Source organism: Sminthopsis crassicaudata, chromosome 3 (assembly GCF_048593235.1).
Source record: "Sminthopsis crassicaudata isolate SCR6 chromosome 3, ASM4859323v1, whole genome shotgun sequence".
NCBI classification, from domain to species: Eukaryota; Metazoa; Chordata; class Mammalia; order Dasyuromorphia; family Dasyuridae; genus Sminthopsis; species Sminthopsis crassicaudata.
This window is the reverse complement of record NC_133619.1, coordinates 169,517,943-169,539,541: the sequence shown is the minus strand read 5'-3', so window position 1 is coordinate 169,539,541 and position 21,599 is coordinate 169,517,943. Positions and strand designations below refer to the sequence as shown.

Below are 21,599 nucleotides of genomic sequence, written 5' to 3'. Positions count from 1 at the left end.
TTCTTTAAATGTTTGGTAGAATTCACCTGTAAATCCATCTGGTCCTGGGGACTTTTTCTTAGGAAGTTGGTTAATAGCTTGGTCTATTTCTTTTTCTGAGATGGGACTATTTAAACTACTTACTTCTTCCTCTGTTAATCTGGGCAAGCTATATTTTTGAAGGTATTCTTCCATTTCATTTAAGTTATCGAATTTATCGGCATAAAGTTGAGCAAAGTAGCTCCTAACTATTGTTCTAATTTCCTCTTCATTAGTGGTGAGTTCACCCTTTTCATTTTCAAGACTATCAATTTGCTTTTTCTCTTTCCTTTTTTTAATCAGGTTTACTAAGGGTTTGTCTATTTTGTTGGTTTTTTCATAAAACCAACTCTTAGTTTTATTAATTAATTCAATAGTTTTTTTACTTTCAATTTTATTAATCTCACCTTTTATTTTTTGAATTTCAAGTTTTGTGTTTGTCTGGGGGTTTTTAATTTGTTCCTTTTCTAGCAATTTTAGTTGTAAACCCAATTCGTTGGCCCTCTCTTTCTCTATTTTATGCAGGTAGGCCTGTAGAGATATAAAACTTCCCCTAATTACTGCCTTGGCTGTATCCCACACATTTTGGTATGATGTCTCATTATTGTCATTTTCTTGGGTGAAGTTATTAATTATGTCTATGATTTGCTGTTTTACCCAATCATTCTTTAGTATAAGATTATTTAGTTTCCAATTATTTTTTGGTCTATTTTCCCCTGGCTTTTTATTAAATGTTATTTTGATTGCATTATGGTCTGAAAAGGATGCATTTACTATTTCTGCCTTACTGCATTTGATTTTGAGGTTTTTATGCCCTAGTATATGATCAATTTTTGTATAGGTTCCATGAACTGCTGAGAAGAAAGTATATTCCTTTCTGTCTCCATTTAGCTTTCGCCAAAGATCTATCATATCAAACTTTTCTAGTATTCTATTTACCTCTTTGACTTCTTTCTTATTTATTTTGTGGTTTGATTTATCTAATTCTGAGAGTGCAAGGTTGAGATCTCCCACTATTATAGTTTTGCTATCTATTTCCTCTTGCAGCTCTCTTAATTTCTCTTTTAAGAATTTAGATGCTGCACCACTTGGTGCATACATGTTTAATATTGATACTGCTTCACTATTGATGCTTCCCTTTAGCAGGATATAATGCCCTTCCTTATCTCTTTTAATTAGATCAATTTTTGTTTTTGCTTGATCTGAGATGAGGATGGCTACTCCTGCTTTTTTGGTTTTGCCTGAAGCATAATAGATTCTGCTCCACCCTTTTACTTTTAGTTTGAATGTCTCACCCTGTTTCAGGTGTGTTTCCTGTAAACAACATATAGTAGGATTCTGACTTTTAATCCAGTCTGCTAACTGCTTCCTCTTTATGAGGCAGTTTGCCCCATTCACATTTATGGTTAGAAGGACTAATTCTATATTGCTTGCCATCCTATTAACCCCTGCTTATGCTTTTCCCCTTTCCTTCCCTTTTACCCTCCTATCCAGTATTAAACTGGTAAACACCACTTGCTTTTTACAGCCCTCCCTTTTTAGGATCCCTCCCCCACCTTAAAGATCCTCCCCTTATTTTACCCCTTTTCCTCGAAATTACTGTATTCCCTTCCCCTTAGCTTACTCCTTCCCTTTCACTTTTCAATGAAGTGGAAGAAGTTTCACCATAAATCGAATATGTCTATTGATACACGCTATGTTCATCTCCCTCCTTTCTTTCTCTCAGATATAATAGGTTACCTTTGCCTCTTCATGAGATGTAGTACCACCACTTTGTACTTTTTTATGATATAATCTCCTTTCCACCTCTATTTTCTAAGACAAATTGTACATATGTTCTTTACATATTTTTTTGACAGAAGTATAGTTCTCAAGATTTCTTTTTACCTTTTTTAGAAGTCTCTTGAGTTCTGTATTTGAAGATCAAACCTCTTATGTAGGTCTGGTTTTTTCATCAAAAATAGATGGAATTCATTTATTTCGTTAAATGTCCATCTTCTTCCCTGGAAAACAATGCTCATTCTTGCTGGGTAAGTTATTCTTGGCTGCATACCAAGTTCCTTAGCCTTTCGGAATATCATGTTCCAGGCCCTGCGTTCTTTTAATGTGGACGCTGCTAGATCCTGTGTTATCCTTATTGTGGATCCTCCATATCTGAATTGTTTTTTTCTAGCAGCTTCCAATATCTTTTCCTTTGTCTGATGGTTCTTGAACTTGGCCACTATATTTCTTGGCGTTTTGATTTTAGGGTCCCTTTCAGTAGGTGATCGATGAATTTTCTCAATGTCTATTTTACCCTCTGTTTCTAAAACGTCTGGGCAGTTCTCTTTGATAATTTCCTCGAAAATGGTGTCCAAGCTCTTTTTTTCCTCCCATTTTTCAGGGAGTCCGATTATTCTCAAATTGTCTCTCCTGGATCTGTTTTCCAGGTCTGTTGTCTTTCTGGTAAGGTACTTGACAGTCTTTTCAATTGTTTCATTTCTCTGGTTTTGCTTGACTCCCTCTTGGTTTCTCCTTGAGTCATTCATTTCTACTTGTTCCAGTCTAATTTTCAATGATGTATTTTCTTCACTCACTTTTTTTATATCTCTTTGTAATTGTCCAATTGAGTTTTTATCTTCTATGGAATTTTTTTCCATTTTATCCATTTTATTTTTTAGAGAGCTGATTTCTTTTTCCAGCTCACTAATCCTGTTTTCCTTGGAGTTGTTTACCTTTTCCAGCTCACTAATCTTGTTTCTCAATGATTTGATTTCTTTATCCATTCTGTCTTTGAATGCATGGGATGACTTCTCCAGGCTCTCTTGCCAAGCTTCCCTTTCCTTTTCCCATTTCTCTTCCAGCTCTCTTGTGAGAGCCTTTTTTATTTCCTCTATGAGGTTCTTTTGTATTGAGGAGCAGCTTATATCCCTCCCAGGGGATACATCTGGGGACATTCTGTTCCTAGTCTCCTCAGCATTTGAAGTCTGCTCCCTCTCCACACAAAAGCTGTCAATGGTTAGAGCCCTTTTGAATTTTTTATTCATTTTGTCAGAATCAAAGAAAACAAACTGACAAGAGAAGCAATTGGTCTGTTTTGCGGGGGATAGGGCTGGATGTTATTAATGGGCTTCCTCTACAGACTGGGGATAGGGCAGCAGAGAGCCACTAACAGAACAGCAATGACTGTACTGAGTCTGCGCTCTGAGGCTCCGAGAACGCACCGAGTCAGTCCAGGTGGGGGTTGGGGGTGGCCGGGCTCTGAGAGACGCTGGCTTTCTGGGGTTTTAATCTTCACCTCCGGTGTTTACACCCTCTCCGTGGCTCCTGGCTTGCTGCCAAGACGGAGCATCCACACTGGGGCAAAAGCCCTTTCGCAGAAACTGCAGAGATCACACCCCTCCCCCTCCAGTCTGAGCTGTGTGAGCTGCCTGTCTTGCTCTGGCTGTCTGCCCTCAGTCTGCGCCCAGTCTGATTGACCCTCCCCCGAACAAACACAGACCTTTTCTGGCGACTCTCAAGGATGTCTTCTCTTGGTGATAATTTGTGGATTTCTTTCTGGGTCAAGCATTAAGTCAGAGGCTTGTCATGAAGTAAGTTCTGAGAGAAAGCGAGGAGCTCAAGCAGCTGTCTGCCTCCACGCCGCCATCTTAGCCGGAAGTCCCCCAAATATGTTTTTTTGCGATTTTACTGTAGAATAAATCATAGATATAGATATATATTTTAAAGTCTCGGAATCCAGAATGTTTTGATCTTACATAAGAAATCTAAATAATACCTATTCAGGTACCAGACAATTTTTATTATAGACAATTCTTTTGCTTAGGACTTTGAGAACAGTAGCCTTTTTGCTTCTCTATATTAGGTAAGATTGTATTTCTTCAAATAATTCTCAGATTCCTGTAGTAAACTTAAGCATGTTGAACTTATAAATAATATCCTTACATAGACAGTAACTTTTTAAAAAGAAAAGCTATTTTTTGGCATAGCCTTGGATTTATAGAAAAAGAAAGGTTTTTAGCTCTCTGCTCTAGTCTTATTTTTGGAGATGAAAAGGCAGTTTAGTGGATTGTAAATTGGGAAGATGAGTTCAAATTCTGCCTTAGGTGCTTTCTAATTACGTTACCTGGTTTTAATTGATTTTGACATTTCAGTTTCCTTATCTGTAAAGTGAGGGGGTCTGGACTTAATGATTTCCAAGGTCTTCAACCTTTAAAGCCAAGATTTTATAAATCTTAGAGATCAGACTTATATAGAGAGACTTCAGGGTTAGATAATTATTTAATGACATTTCTGCATATGTGTCTGACCTGCAATCCTGGCATATTAATTGCTTTACAAATACTTCATTTTATCCTTCTAAAATTCTTGGAGAGGAGCTGCTATTATTATCCCTCTTTAAGTACTTTTTCTATCAAGTACTGGGTTCTAGGAGCTATGGATATAAATGTGTAAAAAGTCCCTGCTTTCAAGTTTATATTTTGCTATATGGTTACACATGTCTACAGATTACTAAGTGAACACAAAATAGGTAGGAGATACACAACCTTAAGGGCATCCAGAAAGGGCTCTTGAAGGAAGTGGCACTTAAGCACTGTACCTCCTGTCTGATTACTGTATCTAGAAGGAAGACTTCCCCACTCTGTATCTATTTAATTTCCTTCAAAGCCCAGATAAATCACAACCTTCTTTGGAAAGCTTCTGATTGATTTTCTCAACTTGGATTACTTTTTTACCTCCCCACATTACTATGTTTTTTCATATTTGTCTAACCTTCCTGAAAGAAGTGGTTCTTTAAAGGAAGGGACTTTGTAAGTTTTCTTTTAGTATACCAGTTTTGAATAATTTCATAATGTGGTTAGAAAAGAGATCAGTTAGGCTATTTCAGTAGTCTAAGAAAGAGGTTACAAAGAAAGCCTAGAGAAGGATGGTTTTATTAGCAGTAAAGAGAATGTCAAATGTTGAGATGGTAGGTAATTTAAAATTGATGTATGAAGATTGCTTAGGAAGTTGAAAATGAAAAAGAATTTCTAGGTTGCAAAATTCAGTGACAGGAAGAATGATGGTCCTCTTAAGAAAAAATTGTAAAAGTTTTAGGGGTTCCATTTTGACATGGTTAGAGGTTGAGGTACCTATGGAATATCTAAGTAGAACTGGCAAATGAGCAGTGGAAAGTAACAAGAGAATTCATAAGAAATAAGGACTGTATGTACAGGTTTTGGAGTCATGCATAGAGTTAATAGTTAAACTCCTGGAAAGTGATGAAATTTCCCAGAGAGATGACCCAGGAGTCTATGGGTTGTGAAAAAATGCTTTTTGTTAATGTAGGCCATCTTGTTGTTTGACTTAATGATAGGTGCTTAGGTTTTTTTGTTTTATTTTGATTAGGTATGTTACAAGTAGGTTTTTTTTTTTTAATCACAAAGTTTTTAAGTTTGCTTATCAATGTAATACATTTTAAAGTCACATAAGGAGATTTCTATATTACAAATATTGCTCAAAAAGCAATACTTTTGCCAAAGCTATAGTTTATTGATCTGTCCTTGGGAATTCTGAACTCATGTTCTGTTCATCGTTAAATTGCCTCCTTGTTGCCTGCCTTAGTAAAAAGTGAGAATTAAAAACATGCTTTTTGTAGTCGAAAATGGATAATGGACAACAGAAGCAAAATTGACACCATTTTATATGTACTATTAAGCAAAGTAGTAATGGTGGCCAAGGAAGACTCATGTAAAATATAAACTTACTTATATAGCTTTAGAAATGAGTAGTATTGCTGCCCAAATCAGAAAAATAATAGGCAAAATAAGTTAAGACTATGCAACCTGTTCATCTGTAGAATTCTCATCCTCGGGAGGTAAACTTAACACTACCCAGCTAGATCATCTTAACAACTTTTTTGCCACTGACCACATATACCCACACTTCTTTGGTTTTTTTAAATACTAATCAGATCAAGTGGTGGTCATCAACTCCCCTATATTGTCATCCAATAAAATCATAAGATTCCAAAGCAAAATACACCTCTTATCTTTTGCTATTTGAATATCTTAGAATTGGAGCTTTTTGAGAGCAGAAACTTTTAACCCACCTTTAAAACTGTAGGTGTTTCTAAAAAATACTTTGTTCATTTGAAGTCAGAGAGCCAACCAAGCAGTCATCCTCAGGGCATTTAAAGATGGAAACCAATAGAACAACAATGGAAAAAACCTGCAATTTTTAAAAATAGCTTTTTACTGTCAAGGACAGTAAAGCTATCACAATCCCAATTACACTTGGAAATATAAAGAAAATAAAGATGAGGAAAAGCAGTTGTAATGGAACAAATACATGGAATCCATGTGGGCAGTGACATATATGACTATATTAAGGGATCTAAAGAATAGATTAAAATGTAGAAAATCATTAATACTGGAAAAGATGACCAAGACATCATTGTCATGTATTAATATACTCATTTATAAAAAGTCTGAGGGACAACTGGTGGCACAGTGAGAAAGAATCCCAGCCCTAGAATAAGGAAGACCAGAGCTCAAATGTAGCCTCACATATTTGATATTTCACAACTTCAATAATCTTTGTATCCACAACCCAGTGTCATAAATACTAGATCTAAAGTATAAAAAAAGGAAATTGTTTGCCACTCTGGTGGAGATTTAGTACAGAGCTAAGTTGAAAAGTAGTTCTCTGTAGATGTTCCTGTTCTGTAAATGATCTTATGTTCTTTGTGTCAGGGCCAGGAAAATTGTCTGGCCTCTTAGAAAGAGTTTTGTAACAAATCAAAAATGTCTTTTGCCCAAAATATAGCATTTGCAGGCAGGTGTGTTATATGTTACAAAATCAGTTTACATGGATAAGGGGTTAGGCCAGAATTGAACAGGAAAAGGATAGCATTGCTCCTTCAAGTGGGGTGTTCCTGTACTCCTCTATTATTTCATAACAAGGTGAATTGCTTTAAATTTATTACAGAACTCTAATGACCCCAAACTTTCCCTAGAAATGAAGGTCCATCTTTCCAACACACTTTATTCTCCATTGTTGTAAGTGTGAAATGGAATATTATATTCGTAAAGTATTTTTGTCTCACACAGAGGGCAATAGTGAATATGAGCAGGCTACAAAGTAATGAAGGAAAATTTTCCAGAGATCACTGGAATAAAAAATGTCTTTTAATAGGATAGAAAATAGAGAGATGAGCTACTTCACAGATAGTCTGCACTTCAGTTGTATCTTTCTAATCATAGAAAATAATGTTTAGCACCTTGTGTGCAGAGGTGGGATAAATGGGTTGTTATGGATGGGTTGCAGTCTTGTGTCACTGGAGGGAATAGCCAAATCATTTGAGATTAGATTTTAGAGTATTGCTCTCTATATGCTTGTTGATCCAGACAACTGTTCAACTTAGAGCATACATAATATTTGTTGTTCATTAGTAATAGCTGGCACTTCTAAGGATTACAATATGCTTCACATATCTCATTTGATCCCCCTGAAACAATTCTATGAGGTAGGTGCTATTTGTTTTAGAGATGAGAAACAATGATTGAAAAGTTCCCATTGACTTTTAAGTTTAGCACTTTTAACTCAGTGCTATGCCACTTCACATCATAATTTCTGCAGTTAAAAAATACCAAGATATGAAATACTTCCAGTTCCATTATTTTCATTGTTAGATCTTTTCAAACATTTAGTGAGAAAGTCTTGGGTTTTTTGCATATATGTATCTTCACATGTCATTTAAAGTTATTTTTCTGATGATAAAAAAAGGAAATCTTTATGATTTCCTTAAGTTTCTGAGAATGATTTTAAAATATATCTTTTTTTTTTTGATGAAATGGCATAAAGCATCTTTCAATGAGTAAAGAACATTTAACACTACAACACCAAAGTTAGGTGTCTATGAAATATGATTGGTAAAAAGTTGATGGAAACAAATAGTTAAAATCCTACCCTTTGATATTTGAACATATGTATGATTTTCATGCTTGAGCGATTTTTGAAAAATAGACTGGAAACTTGCTAAAAGCTTTCTTTATTATTAAAATTAGAGCAGTATGAGTAAAGGCCACAGCTTTTCTTCTAATAGATATAATACATATGCTAGTGAGTATTGAAAAGTGGGAGTGGGGGAGGGGGAATGTAACATAGTAGAATCTCCTATAATGGATTTGACCTATGACTAAGGCTTTAGCATTGTTTTGGTTTTTTGTATTTTGTATGTTTCTAACCTGAAACTGCTTAAGTTTCAAAGAGCAGAGTAGGGCCTTGAAAGATCATAATGTAATTAATTTTAATTCTTTGTTAGAAGGAAGGCTTAACAAATATGAAATTCTACATGACAGAAGACGTCTAGACTAGCATAACTCAGCGTTCTTAAAATGATACCTAAGTATTGCCAGCACCTTGAGTGTACTTTAATTTCTTTACGTGAATCTCCTATTGAAAATTCTCTTTTCAAAGTGTTCTGTAAAAATATGCTTCAATTGTTAGCAGTGCTTTCATATACCTGTATTCCATTCTATAGCCACACAAACACTGCTGCCAGTGTTTGTTCCTGAGGCTTATATTTTCTTAACGTTTCTTTTGTCTTGAGCTATTCTGGAAATTCTGTCCATTTTTAGTTAAGAAAGGATCTATTTATAGATAGATAGATACATACATACATACACACATACATATAACTTTCCTATCCCTGCCACCTGCTTTAATTCTGTTCCTAACTTGCCTTTCTATTAGCTCCCCTCCTTCCCCTCCCCTGCTCCAACCTGGTTATTTCCCAGGTCTTCTTTCCTCATCCTTTGCTTCCTGGTCCACCCATCCTTTCTCCCTTATTTCTTTATAGATTTTGAAGGGTGCTATACCTTTTGTGGTATATATGTGCTCTTGCCTATTTAACCCATTTCTGATGAGTAATTTACATTTTACTAAGAAAACATAAAACTACAGGTTGCTTGGATTTGCAGTATGACTTATTGTATTGCAAATGCTTTATTTAAGAATGAAAAGCCCTTATAAAGTATATTGTGTCAGACACTTGGAACACTTTCTTCTCCAGGATCTGTTGTTCATCTGTTGGGAGGAGGGGAAGAGGAGTGTGGGAAAGACAGAGTCAATCTATAATTTTGGTCTTTAAAAATATTTAAGAATGTTCTAACTCTATATAAATGCAAAGTCAGTTTTTTTCTTAACCTCATTTTTCCACCCCACAACTTGAACATAACTTAAATTTTCATATTTTTTCAGCAACTTATAAAATAAGAAATAACTTTTTTCTCCTACCATGTACCTTATTTGGGTATCTGTGGAAGATTTCTCTGCAGTTCCTTTCTTGTTTCTTTGGTATAATATGCAATTCTTGTTTCTGATTCATTAAGACTATTTGCACATTGATTTCATTATAGTCTTGGGGATAATTTGAAACTGCTATTACATTGCTGCCTATGCTTTGCTTAACTGATTCATGTGTTTTCCAATGTTACAACAGCATTGACTATGTAAGATTTTTTTTCCCTCCCATGTTTTTGAAACTTGTATCTATTCCTAATACACTAAATATTTTTTAAAGTTGACCTCTTGTTTATATATCATTTCTATTTATCAGCATTTCCTTTTTTCTTCTCCTTACTCAGAGAGTTATCAGGTATAATAGGATTTTTAAAAGAAAAGGAAAAAAAAAAAGGATTTGGCAAAACAAACCAACATATCAGTAAAATCTGAGTGTTCCACAAATATAATCTCCTAATTCTGTAAAGAAGGGAGTAAGGTGCCTTCTCATATTTTTTTCAGGGTCAAGTTTGCTCATTATAGTTATATAGCATTTGTTACTGTACTTTACAGGAATTCTATTTAACACAAAGAATGGTTAACTTTTTTCATATGGTTTATATGTAAGAAATTGCTTATGACCAGTCCATATTTTGCTAGCTTCTAGTTAACTTTTCTAGGTCAAAACAGTTGTACTCACACATGTACCTGTGAGGAATCTATGTGATTTTCACAAATAGATAAAGACCTAACCAATAGAGGGGAAGGCATTATTAGTTGAAAGGTAACAGGCTATAATAGAACACTGGACTGAGGCAGGAGAGTTTGGGATCACATTTCTTGTGATAGTTTGTAACCAAAGGAAAATATCTTCTTTAAATGTAAAAATGGAACTGACAATACCTATAGGACTTACTTCACAAGGTATAAGGTGGGGGGGGGGTGGTACATAAAATGCTGAATGTTCTTGTTTGGTGACACATTGTACAATCTTGATTGAAATTCAGTAGTCACTCCTAAACATTGACTCATTTGGAAGTTTTAGCTTATCCTAACTCCTGGACCTCTCAGTTTTTTCAACATTAAAAGTAAAAATATAGGAATTTCAAAATACTTTGTATTAATCATTAAGTAATTCTTGTGCGCTAAAAATTTTCATTCATTTCAATGATGGGAGGAGTTTAAATATATCACTGTTTCTGTTGAATATTTAAAGTTATGCATGTTTCTCTTGAAATAAAAAATTCAGTGTGGAAACACAGTATGCTTCAAATGGAATAGATTATCAAATAGAACTTAAATGGGTATTGCTAGTTCCAAGAAGTTTTTAAGTTTCATTTATTAAATTATTTGCTAAAAAAATCTGCCATGTGATGTAGATTGACTGCTACATAAACAGCTTTTCATGTGCATTTCCAGAAGGAGGGAAAAATAAAGACAGAAAGGGAAGGGTAATATCAATTTATTTTATATTATGTTAGGCTTTTAACTACTTTGCTTTGAAAATATGGGATTAGAGTATTTATCTAGATGTTTTCCTTTATATGTGCAAAATAACCTAAAATCATGTTTTGGTGTTTTCTTTTTGTTTGTTTTTTTTTTTTTGTTTGTTTTGTTTTTTGTTTTCTTCAAAAGCTCAGAGCTTTGTTTGCTCTATGCCACAAGTGAACGGAGAAGCTGATGATGATCCTGACAGTATGCACATTGATAGAGAGTTTGCTGTTGTATCAGGTGGGAGTGGACAGTTTCCTGTTAACTGCAACAACATTCAAATGGTTGAAGACATCAAACAACAGGAGAGTGGTTCTATTGGACCAAAAGAGATAGAAATTTATACAGTTACATCAATGCAAACCCCTTGTCGTTGTAAGAATCAGTATGCATATTATTTCTGAGATACAAAAGTTTCTTTAAATTTTTCAACATTGTTGTCCAGTGTCTTGGAGACTTGTATTACTCTAATGCCCGTTCTTTTGGGTGTTTGTAGACACAAGGAAACATTTCTTGACACACACAATGTGGATATATATACAATAATTATGAAGTCACTCTTCCTATTTTGCTTTGAGCATAAATTTAATGTGCCTTCTTTATCTTTTTAAAGAGTTTTAATTTTTTTTAGCTTTGAAATAGTTTTTCTTCTCACATATAGTGTACTTGTGTTTTTAGAGTAATGTGTACCTTAATAGAAATAGCTATAAAGATAGTTATGCTAATAGCTAGGAATTGCTAGAGGTTTGATCAGTAAAGTAAAACATGAAATAAACATATTTAGCTAAAATATAAACCTAAGTTAAAAAGAGGGGGAAAAAACTCTTTAAAATTGTTTGTAAACTGTCTTAAGTTTTTTTTTAAATGCCTGATTTCTTCAGCTTAAAACTGTCATAAGAGTTAAATATTCACATTTTGACATTTCAAATAGCAACAGATTAATTTCTTAATAGTAATTCTAGAACATTTTAAAAATGAATTATCACAGATATAGTGTGTCATGTTAGTTTAATTAAAAGCTTTTAGCCTTTCAATGTACTTGAAAGGAAAAGATTACAACAGTTTTATTAATTTAATGCTATGCTTAGAAATGGAAACTAATTTTTATTATTAATATTGTTTTTCTATATGCCAAGTGAATCTTTGGGGAATAATAGAATAGATATTTTGTTTTCTGAATTAACATGAAAGCCATTTTAAAAAGTAAACTTAAAAAAAAAGCACATGTACATATATATGTAATATATATGTATGTATGTGTGTGTATATATATATATACATATACACATATACATACCCTTTTGGAAATGAAATATGATGTTTTCAAACATCTAAACTAAAGGAAAGCCATACAAGTATATTAGTAAATAGTTCCTATAGGTGGAAATATCTTGTTACTAAATAATCTAAAATTCTAGAAACCTATTTGTTGTTTTTTTTAAAGAGTAAATAAATAGGGACTTCCAAATGGATGATGCTTTAATTAAGATAGTAGGCAAGTTTACTTGCAGTTAAGACCTATATAACCAGGCAAATGGGTAAATACCAAAGCTACTCCATAAAGCAAAATTTTAAAAAAGAAAAGCAGTGGAACAAACTTAAAAGTTAAATTTATTGACCTTCAGCTGTTCTGTTCCTATGGGACTTCCTAGCAGTTTACTTTGTTGAAATTATAAATAATTCTCATAGTTCAAGCCCATTTCAGAGTAGAGACAAAAAGCCTGCTCAGCTTTGTGCCATAGGCATATTATTTTTTATCAGTTGTAATTGTTAGCCTCTGACATCTTAAAAAAATTCTAAAACAGTAATAAATTTTGATTTTCACCTTTTTTTAAAAAGCAATAATTAATCTTTCACAGCTCACTTTAAAGGTTCAGGGACTTATTTAGAAAAATGAACCAAATTCTGCCCTCTTATTTTAATTAATAAAACTTCCAGCTAGTCTAATTTAACTTTATAAATAAAGTAGCCACTTGAAATGTATTCTTTTAGTGTTTATATTTTTAAGTATATTATACTTCTAAACAAAAGCCTTGCTAGAATGCTGCCCTTTAAGGTCTGTGCCAGTGGGAATGTTACAGATCTACCTCACTTTATGCAGTAGATGGATGCATTCCTAAAAAGTGTATAAATCAAATTTTTACTTTTTAAATTGCTGGGAGGGGCTTACTACCTGAAGGAATCTTATTGTGAATCCTTTTTAAAGTAAATACTTGCCCCCTAATTTATTTCTTTGTGTAAATCTGGATTTTCATATATTGGGTTGGCTTAAAGCGAGGTACACCTGTATAGGTGAGACCCTGCTATAACAAGATCACTCTGGTACAGGTGGGCCCCGCTTTTAGATGCCATGCATTCCTGGAGGCTGCATCTTAAAGCAGATCCGCCATAAGGCAAAATCCGGGCTGTGTATGTGCTGTTGCCTTCGTCTGTTCGGACATCGGTGGAAACTGTGGAATGAGCAGGTAAAGGCAGCAAGAAGAGAAGTATAGGTCTTTATTAGGCAGCATTAAATGAGCAGAATGGTAAAATGTCAAGTGGCAGATTTGGGATTGACTGTACTAACCAAACCCTTTGGAGCAGGATCCGAGATGGTCTTGTCATCATATTTTATTATGTTAAAATAAGATTCTGTGGGTTTACAATTTTTGTTTTACTTTGTGATAGTGTTATGAGGCTGTATTTATGTGGCTTGGGCTTTTTTTAGGTTGTTGATTCCCTGGAACTAATTTGCTTTAACCTAGCTGCTTGAGGAAATACCACACCCTTTATAGCAATTTTTAATTTTACCTAAGTTATGAAAATAGGCTGCCCACCTTCCCATTGTCTTCCTTAAAAAGTACATATTAAAGTAAGCTAGGATTGAAGCCACAGACCCCATTTTTTGAGCAGTTGACTAGCTATTTTAATTACCTTTGGGAACTCAATTATACTGTCTACTGTCTCCATCTCATTAAAGAGATTTGGATAATTAATTGGACAAATATACTTGAATGGTCAGGGGTTTTGTTTTGGTTTTTTTGTTTGTTTTTGTTTTTTCTTTTTCTTTTTTTCTCTTATCTTTCAAGTGGATACTGTTTCTCCATAGACAGATTTTATCTTTAAAGAAGATATCTTTGTTTTTGAAAAATAGGAATGAATTAGTTACCACCTCTAAGGCAACTAGCCCTGGAGATTTGGGTTTCTGGGTTTTTGTTTGGTTTTTTGGTGGTGGATGTTAATACTTTTTACATATACTTGTTATTTAGCTCACCATCTACTCTTGAATTTAAGTAATTAACAGCTGATGTTTATGCTTGGCTGTGACATGGAGTAAAAATCTCATCCCCATATAATAGATGAGGAGACTAAGGATGAGAGTGGTTATATCATTGATCAGACATTGGTCAAACAACAGAAATGACAAAATTGGCTGTCAGAATTCTCATTTTTTTAAATCCAGTGTTCTTTCCATTACACTATTACACTATTGTTTAAGATTATAGGTTCAACTTGAAAGATCAGAGAAAGTATCCATTTTCCTTCATAGTTAGACCAATTTAGCAGATTTTATGGAATCCAAGGTCTTGATTAATGTATTTTTAACTTTAAAAACTTTATAAACTTGTTACCAGACAAAAATTAATTATTAATAGAACATTGTAAACTTTTGTCTTCAACCTTTTATTTACTTTTTTTTTTTTTTTTGAAAGGGGTGAGATGGGGGTATGGGTTGAAAATGAGGTTGAGGGAGAACGAAGATGTAGCATTAATGTGCAATGTAGAAAACTACTTAGACTGGAAAAGATTAAAAATATGCACTTTGGCAGGGCACTGTTGTATAAGGGTAATAAGATATGCATCAAATGCTTCTATATGTGAAAAGCTATTAGAAATGGATTTTTTGAAATGGTCATTGTAAGACTACTTTTTATTATAATAAAACAGCACTTTAAGTGGCAAACCTTACTTAATAGTCCCAGGTTAGAAGCAATTTTAAACCATTTTATTCTCTGTATTCATGACTGCATATACACTGAGTTATAAACAGAATTGTAATATGTATTGGTCTATTCCAGTACTTGTAATAGATATTTTTTTCCTTTATCAATATTTTATTAAATAAATTTTTGTCTAAGCTTCAAAATCCAATGTTCCCCCTACTTATGTTTTTTTGAAATGTGGCTGACATATCCTAAATATAATTTTAATAAAATTCAAAACTAGCTATTCAAAATGACCTTTTTGCATGAATTTTATTAATATTTCCATGTTTTCTTTTTGTAAGCATTCTGGTCTGTGCATTCTGCCAGTGTTGTTGTCACTTGGCGTTTTGCATATGGATTATGTCAATTTTGAATGTTACTTAAAGAAAGCTATTCCTTTAAAATTTGCATATGCTTTTTCCTAAATTATTGGTCTGAAATTGCTTTTAGAACACTTTGTGTTGTCTTACATTCTTACAAAAAGCTACTGTAATTAACTTGCTTCAATTACTTTACCATACTGTTTTTCCTGATGTTGAATGAAGTATTACACTTCATTTGAATCCTTTCTGAAAGCCCTTTTGTGTTGTTTTTTTTTCTTGGAAGGAGGAGGGTTAGGTCCTGGGATTTCATTGACTTTGAGAACCTATAGATGAGGTAACTCCCTCTACCAATGTGGATGTCATGATTAAACTGATTTTAAAGTTGCCTGAAGTTACTAAGAGTTTAAGGGTTTAGTGTTCCTAATCCCAGGCTTGGTCTGAGACTGGATTAGAATCCTCTCTACTGAAAACCTGAGATATATTTTTTTAAAAATCAAATTTGTTTTTTCCTTTTGAGCAAGATAGAATTTACTTTGCAAGAATTGTTTTCAGGTATAGCCAAAAATTCCCAAAACAATTATTTCGAAAACTACTATAAATAGTTTGAACACTACTTTGTAAAGTAAATAATGATAGCCTAAGTTTCTTAATTTGGCTCCATATTTTAAAAATGCCCAGTTATTTTTCAAATTGTTAGTCAAAACCTGTATTATTTTGTCAATTTTAAAAAATATACCTATGCAAGGTATCTTAAATTTATCAGTACCTGACAGAAGATCTAATTGATTTTGAAAAATAAAAAGAGGTTTTATTTTAAGTATAGCCAAGTTTTTAATGTTTTTTCCCCCCCATTGATTCTGAGTTTTGGTGACAGGTGTATTTCTTAATGCAGATATGAGTAGCTCCGTTTTGAATACATTGACAAGTGGATATGCCACCAATGGACATTTGGACTTCCCTTCCACGACACAGCTCAATGGGATGGAAAACAGGAATGGAGAATGCTTAACAGCACCTAATGGAATTAGCAGTGGATTAATTCCAGGACTGACTTTTGCAAATAGCCAGAAAACTCCCAGTGTTAATGGTGCTGAAGAATCAGAAAAGACTATGAACATTTCTCCTGATATGTGTGGCTCTCTGCACCTGAATGGGAGCCCAAGTAGCTGTGTAGCTAATAGACCATCCTGGTTAGATGACATTGGAGATAATTTGCACTATGGACATTACCATGGGTTTGGGGACACAGCTGAGAGCATCCCAGAACTTAATAGTGTTATTGAGCATTCCAATTCTGTTAAAGTGGAGGAGAAATATGATAATACTATCTTGGGCACAATGCACCTTTATCATGGTTCCTAAAAGTCGACGTATTTGCTTCATTTGAAACACATTGATTCATGCTGTTGACTGACTTTTTGGGAGGAAATATCCATGTAGCATTATTTTGGAGAGGAATGCCACAACCATCATTTTTATACTTTGAATTATTGGGAAAAATAAAGCTTCCATTTGATGATTTCCTAGTTAAAGTGAAGTCTTAGTTTGTTGCATGAATGGGACTTAGTGACTAGGTTTTGTTACAGTGGGATGCTCTTTCAGAATTAAGTTCCTTTTTTAACATTTGCTGGTCACCAAGCCCAATACTAGCACCAAAAATTGTTATTTTTCCTGTAAAAACTGAGTTGTATCCAGTGGAGATAGAAATTGAGGCCAAAAATGAGTGTCCTAATCACTTAACTTAGTTTATTATACTTGAGCCTAGCTATAAAAAGCTTCCATTTACTTATTTAGTTGAGCCTCTAGTAAGAGAAGACCCATGCTCTTACCTTTTGTAAAAAACAAATTATTTCAATCTTAGAATAGATTACTTATACTAATTTTCAATGCTTATGTGGAGGAAATGACTTTTGTCTTAAGTTCAATGACATTGAAAATGAGTTTTCACTTTTCATATGTTAAAGTTTATAATTGGACATGTGTAGTCCATTCTTTGGCGTGAGTTACCAAACAAAATATTTGGCTTATGACTTGAACAAAGTATAGTGGGTCACAGCCCAAAGTTTGGTTGCAAACCAATTCAGCCTGGAGTTAATCCTATGTTATAATATTTTTATCTTGCATTTTTACTTTATGTGCTTAATACTTTACTATAGATCACCCACTGAAGGGATGTTAGCACGGTTTCTTTATATGCAATGAAAATTACTGTTGTTTGTAGAATTTGTTAGGTCAGAATATTTCAATTTGACTGTTTTTTGATACATGTTGAATTTCCCTTCCCCTTCTCTACTCTTTGGAAGTATATTCTGCTTTAGACTTCTATGTATATCTAGCCAGTTGAGAGATCCTTAAGGGATTCTTACACTGAATTTGTATTGTTTATAGTTTTATACAAGTCAACATTGATGCAGCTAGTAGCGACACTGCAAGTATTGTAATGTTTTCCTGCTTTGGTGATTTCATAATGAAGAATGGTGTGATGGAGAAAATGTCAAATAAATAAACCAGTGTCCTAAGAGAACTATGCCATCCTTTTTTGTTTGTTTAAAAAGGGACCTTTACAAATTGAATAAAAATAAATTTCTTATATGCTCAAATTTCCATGGGTGGCCTTTTATTTTTTTATAGTTAAGCAATTCTATCTTAATAAGCCATTTTATCCTGCTTTCTGCCAACAGGATTCATGTTAATGCCTGTTTTCAGTCTCTAGTGCATTTGACCATATGCATAATTATTCCTTTTCTTATAGAAATAATATTGTTGAGAAGATCTTTTATCCTTCAGTTTGTTCTAAGTCATGTATATGCTACATATCAGTTTTTATTGACTCATCAACAGGCTCTCTTGCACTACAAAAGGTTCCTTTAATGAAGTGTGGTAAAGTGTGAGGAGTACCGTACCATGAGCTAGAAAGTCTACTTACAATTTCTGACTCCACATTTGCTAACATTGTAGTTATGAGTTGTCAATTAAATCTCTCTAAGCCTGTTTCCTCCTGTGTAAAATGGGCATAATGACACTTATACTTCATACCTCATGTAAACATTGTAAAGAAAGGAAGTTTGTAAAGCTCTATGTAAATGTGAGTAGTTTTTATCATTCCTCTGTGCAGGTGTCTGGAGAAATGCAGATAATCTTTGGAATTACCAGTAAAATAACCTATTGCATTCTTTTATATACTGTTGAAAGCATTCAGATGATTTTTATGAGACACATTAGGATCTATTCCTTAGACAAAGAATAAAGATATAATAGTTATTGAATAAAAGGAATATGACCTTGTTAAAAGCATTTCAGAGACATAAAGAGCTTAACATTTCCAGAATTTGCCATGTTAGTGAGCTACCTGAAATGCACTAAAATTCACAACACTTGAATCTCTTTTCAGGATTATTGGTCAGGATAGGATCTTTCATTTCTCCGAGGAAAAACTAATGATAACACATTTTGTACAATGTTGAATTGATCACTTACAATAAGTTTAATTGTTGCATTTTAACAGCATTTTAACAGCTCTCTTAGCTACCTGTGGTGGTACTTATATTAATGTTCAGCTCTTTTGCTGGCTTTTTGAGATTTCGTTTTAACTATAATGTATGAATTATGGTTAAATTTCTTTTGATCACCCTTGGAATATATGAATGTTATTTTGTTTTAACTTTTATTTCTGATGCAGTAATTGATTTTGGTTTTTATGTAATGATCATTAGTGTTTTTAAATTTTTCTTTTCTTTTCTTTTCTTTTTTTTTAAAAGAATTTATTTATTGGCAAAACAATTGGGGTTAAGTAACTTGCCCAGGGTCTCACATTTAGAAGTATTTTAAAATGTCTGAGGTTGAATTTGAATTTGGGTTCTCCTGATTCCAGTGCCAGTGCTCTCTCCATTGCTATATCTAGCTGCCCCTGTTTTCAACATTTTTGCAGATATTTAAGAAATGAATGACCAAAGAATTTATTAAGCACTGACCATACATGTAGAAAAGATACTCTTTATAACTCACATTCTAATGGGAGAGACAAAACATCAGAAATTTTTTTTGTTGTTGCAAATACCCCTGGATAACTTTAGCATACAACATTACTTTGATCCATTTTTCTCACTGTTCATTCTACTTCATTTGTAACTTTCTCATTGTACAAGAATCTATGGCTCCCAAGTTTAATTTAATAAAATTGATATCGGTAGTTTTGAGAGGCCTGGCTTTATTACCATGGGATCTTTTCTTTCCCATATATAATTCTACAAATGCCTTTGAATTATAACTTAATAGTAAATTGCCTACTTAAATTTAGTCAATTAAGTTTAAGAAATATTTCTTCTATTCCCAATATTAAGTCATACAGCCTTGGGGTTAGAGAAATGACAACAAATACAGATTCCTTTGGTTTCTAGCCTTAGGTTTCTTAGCTTATTAGAGTTCACTTAGGCTTCCTTTCCCATTTTATAGGGATGGAAAAGTACTCAGGTGTTTATTAACTAGGATCAAGGCACCAGAGCCAAGCCCTGAAAATACAAGAAAAAGTAAACATCCTTGTTCTCAAGTAGCTCACATGCCTTAAAAATTGTAGATAAGATGTATAATGTAAGTATATAAACATATATATATATATTTATATGCATATATATATATATGTTTATAACATAACATTTGTAAATAAATGTGGTAGGGCCTTTGTTAGGTGCTTTACAAAATATTCATTTGATCTTCACAATGAGTCTGTCCTATCCCTGTGTGGGACAGTGACCCTTACTCAAATCAGAGATTCTCCAAGTAAAAAGGATTTATTATGAAAGGGAAACTCCCAACAGACTAGGTATCCTCAGTAGGCTGGGGGAGTCTAGGATACATCCTAATTCAGGATTACCCAGAGACAAAGAATACTAATCAATGACACACTTAATGCTAATTATGGGAATAAAGACGGGGAATAGGAGGGAAATGTATGTTTATCCAAGATAAGCAAACACCTGTGACTTTTGGCTATAGCACAAATAAGTTATAATTAAGGCACAAGTTGAGGCCATTCAATCCCTCTTCTTATTAACCTTTGATGACCTCACACCATTCTTGATACATTTCCTCAACTATCATTCTCAGTCTCCAATCCTTCTGGACTTGGTCTGTCCTCTTGCTCTCCTGGGGTCCATTCAAGTCTTTTTAGTATTCTAAGCTTAACTGAACCTCCCCTTGCAGTTTGTTCAGCCTTGACCATCCTGACCAGTGATGTCTGTACTACTCTTGTGATAAGCTGCATCCCACAGGGGAGACAGACAGGGAGTAGTATGATTCCACTTAATACTATCAGCAGGAACCAAAGAAGCTGTTTTCACTAGCTGCCTACAGACCAAGATTTAATACCAAGAGGTATTAAATGGGGAGGACAGGTATGGAGTGGGACATGGGCCAATTTTCTGATGTCTTTGGCAATTTCCTTCACCACTTGTACATTATTATCACTTTGCACATAGCAAATGGAAAGATTTAATCTACAAACTCTACCTTATTCATCTAACAAGTAGTCTAATATCTAAAATGGCCTGGTCTGCTTACAAATTTTTTTTTGTCATCTGATCAATAATTATTTTGACTATGGCCTGGAGTCTAATGGGCCTTGTCCAATTCCGACCAGCAGAATATATCCTTTCATGTGAGAGGATGATAATGATACAAGGAGACAGAGACGGTTGCTTTCTCTACCTCTCTCCCTACAGCACCCCGTATTTCCAGGCAATCTTCTATCCATGTACTAACCAGGCCCGTCCCTGCTTAGCTTCCGAGATCAGACAGGATCGGGTGTGTTCAAGGTGGTAGAGCCACTAGCAGGTGGCTCCTGTAACAGGCCTATTGAGCATACAGATTGGGACACAACTATGTGTGTCCCCAGTCAGTGGAGTAGGTAACCCTTCACAAATAAAAATGCCTATCATAAAAGTTGCAGCAACAAAAATGCTAAAAGAAACAAATTCATGTGACTAGGCCAAATACCTATTTATTTAATATATAATAACCACATATTTTCAAATTGAAAACTGCAAGATCTTACTTGAGTTGTACTCATAGTTTCTTCTGACCACTTGCTCTGATTATAAAAATTTGCTGTAAGAGGAAAAAGCAGGGACATGAACATAATAGTATCAAAACTGGTCCCTCAGGCCTCCACCTGAGAGCACATACATGATGGGATCAAGCAGCCCTGTTTGACTTTAGGTAATTTTTAGTTTTCCACTTTATACATAGCCAGACTCAGGAATAATCAGGTGAGTTTTTATTCAAAGGAACACCACTGGGAAATTAAGTCAGAAAGATCCCACCTTAAGCAGAGGCCAAATTGTCTTCCCAACTCTTGTCCAGATACTAACCTCCACCTGTAACAGTTCAGGATCACAGTCTTCTGAGTAGCTTGTGATAAATTCCGTTCAGATGTGAGTTACTGGCTTGATGATCCATTGGACAATCATACCTGTATTCCAAATAATATTAAATACAGTCCCAAGAAATTTAATGCAAAATAATAAGTTTCATTAATCAAAGCTTCAGGTGAATTTAGCTCTCA

At 34.0% G+C, this 21,599-nt stretch overlaps 1 protein-coding gene and 1 pseudogene across 1 annotated transcript in view; one reads left to right on the top strand and one right to left on the bottom strand.

Annotated features, from left to right (window-relative positions):
- ANKRD10 (ankyrin repeat domain 10) overlaps positions 1-17,640 on the top strand; it is a 55,858-nt gene extending 38,218 nt beyond the window's left edge. Inside the window, exons 5-6 of the mRNA XM_074299546.1 lie at positions 10,897-10,992; positions 15,933-17,640. Of these exons, the coding sequence (XP_074155647.1) occupies positions 10,897-10,992; positions 15,933-16,402 (566 nt within the window). The 3' untranslated portion in view covers positions 16,403-17,640. The remainder of the gene's footprint in view (positions 1-10,896; positions 10,993-15,932) is intronic.
- A 3,108-nt stretch (positions 17,641-20,748) lies between these two features.
- Positions 20,749-20,867, bottom strand: LOC141565145 (5S ribosomal RNA; annotated as a pseudogene).
- Between the last annotated feature and the right edge of the window lie 732 nt (positions 20,868-21,599).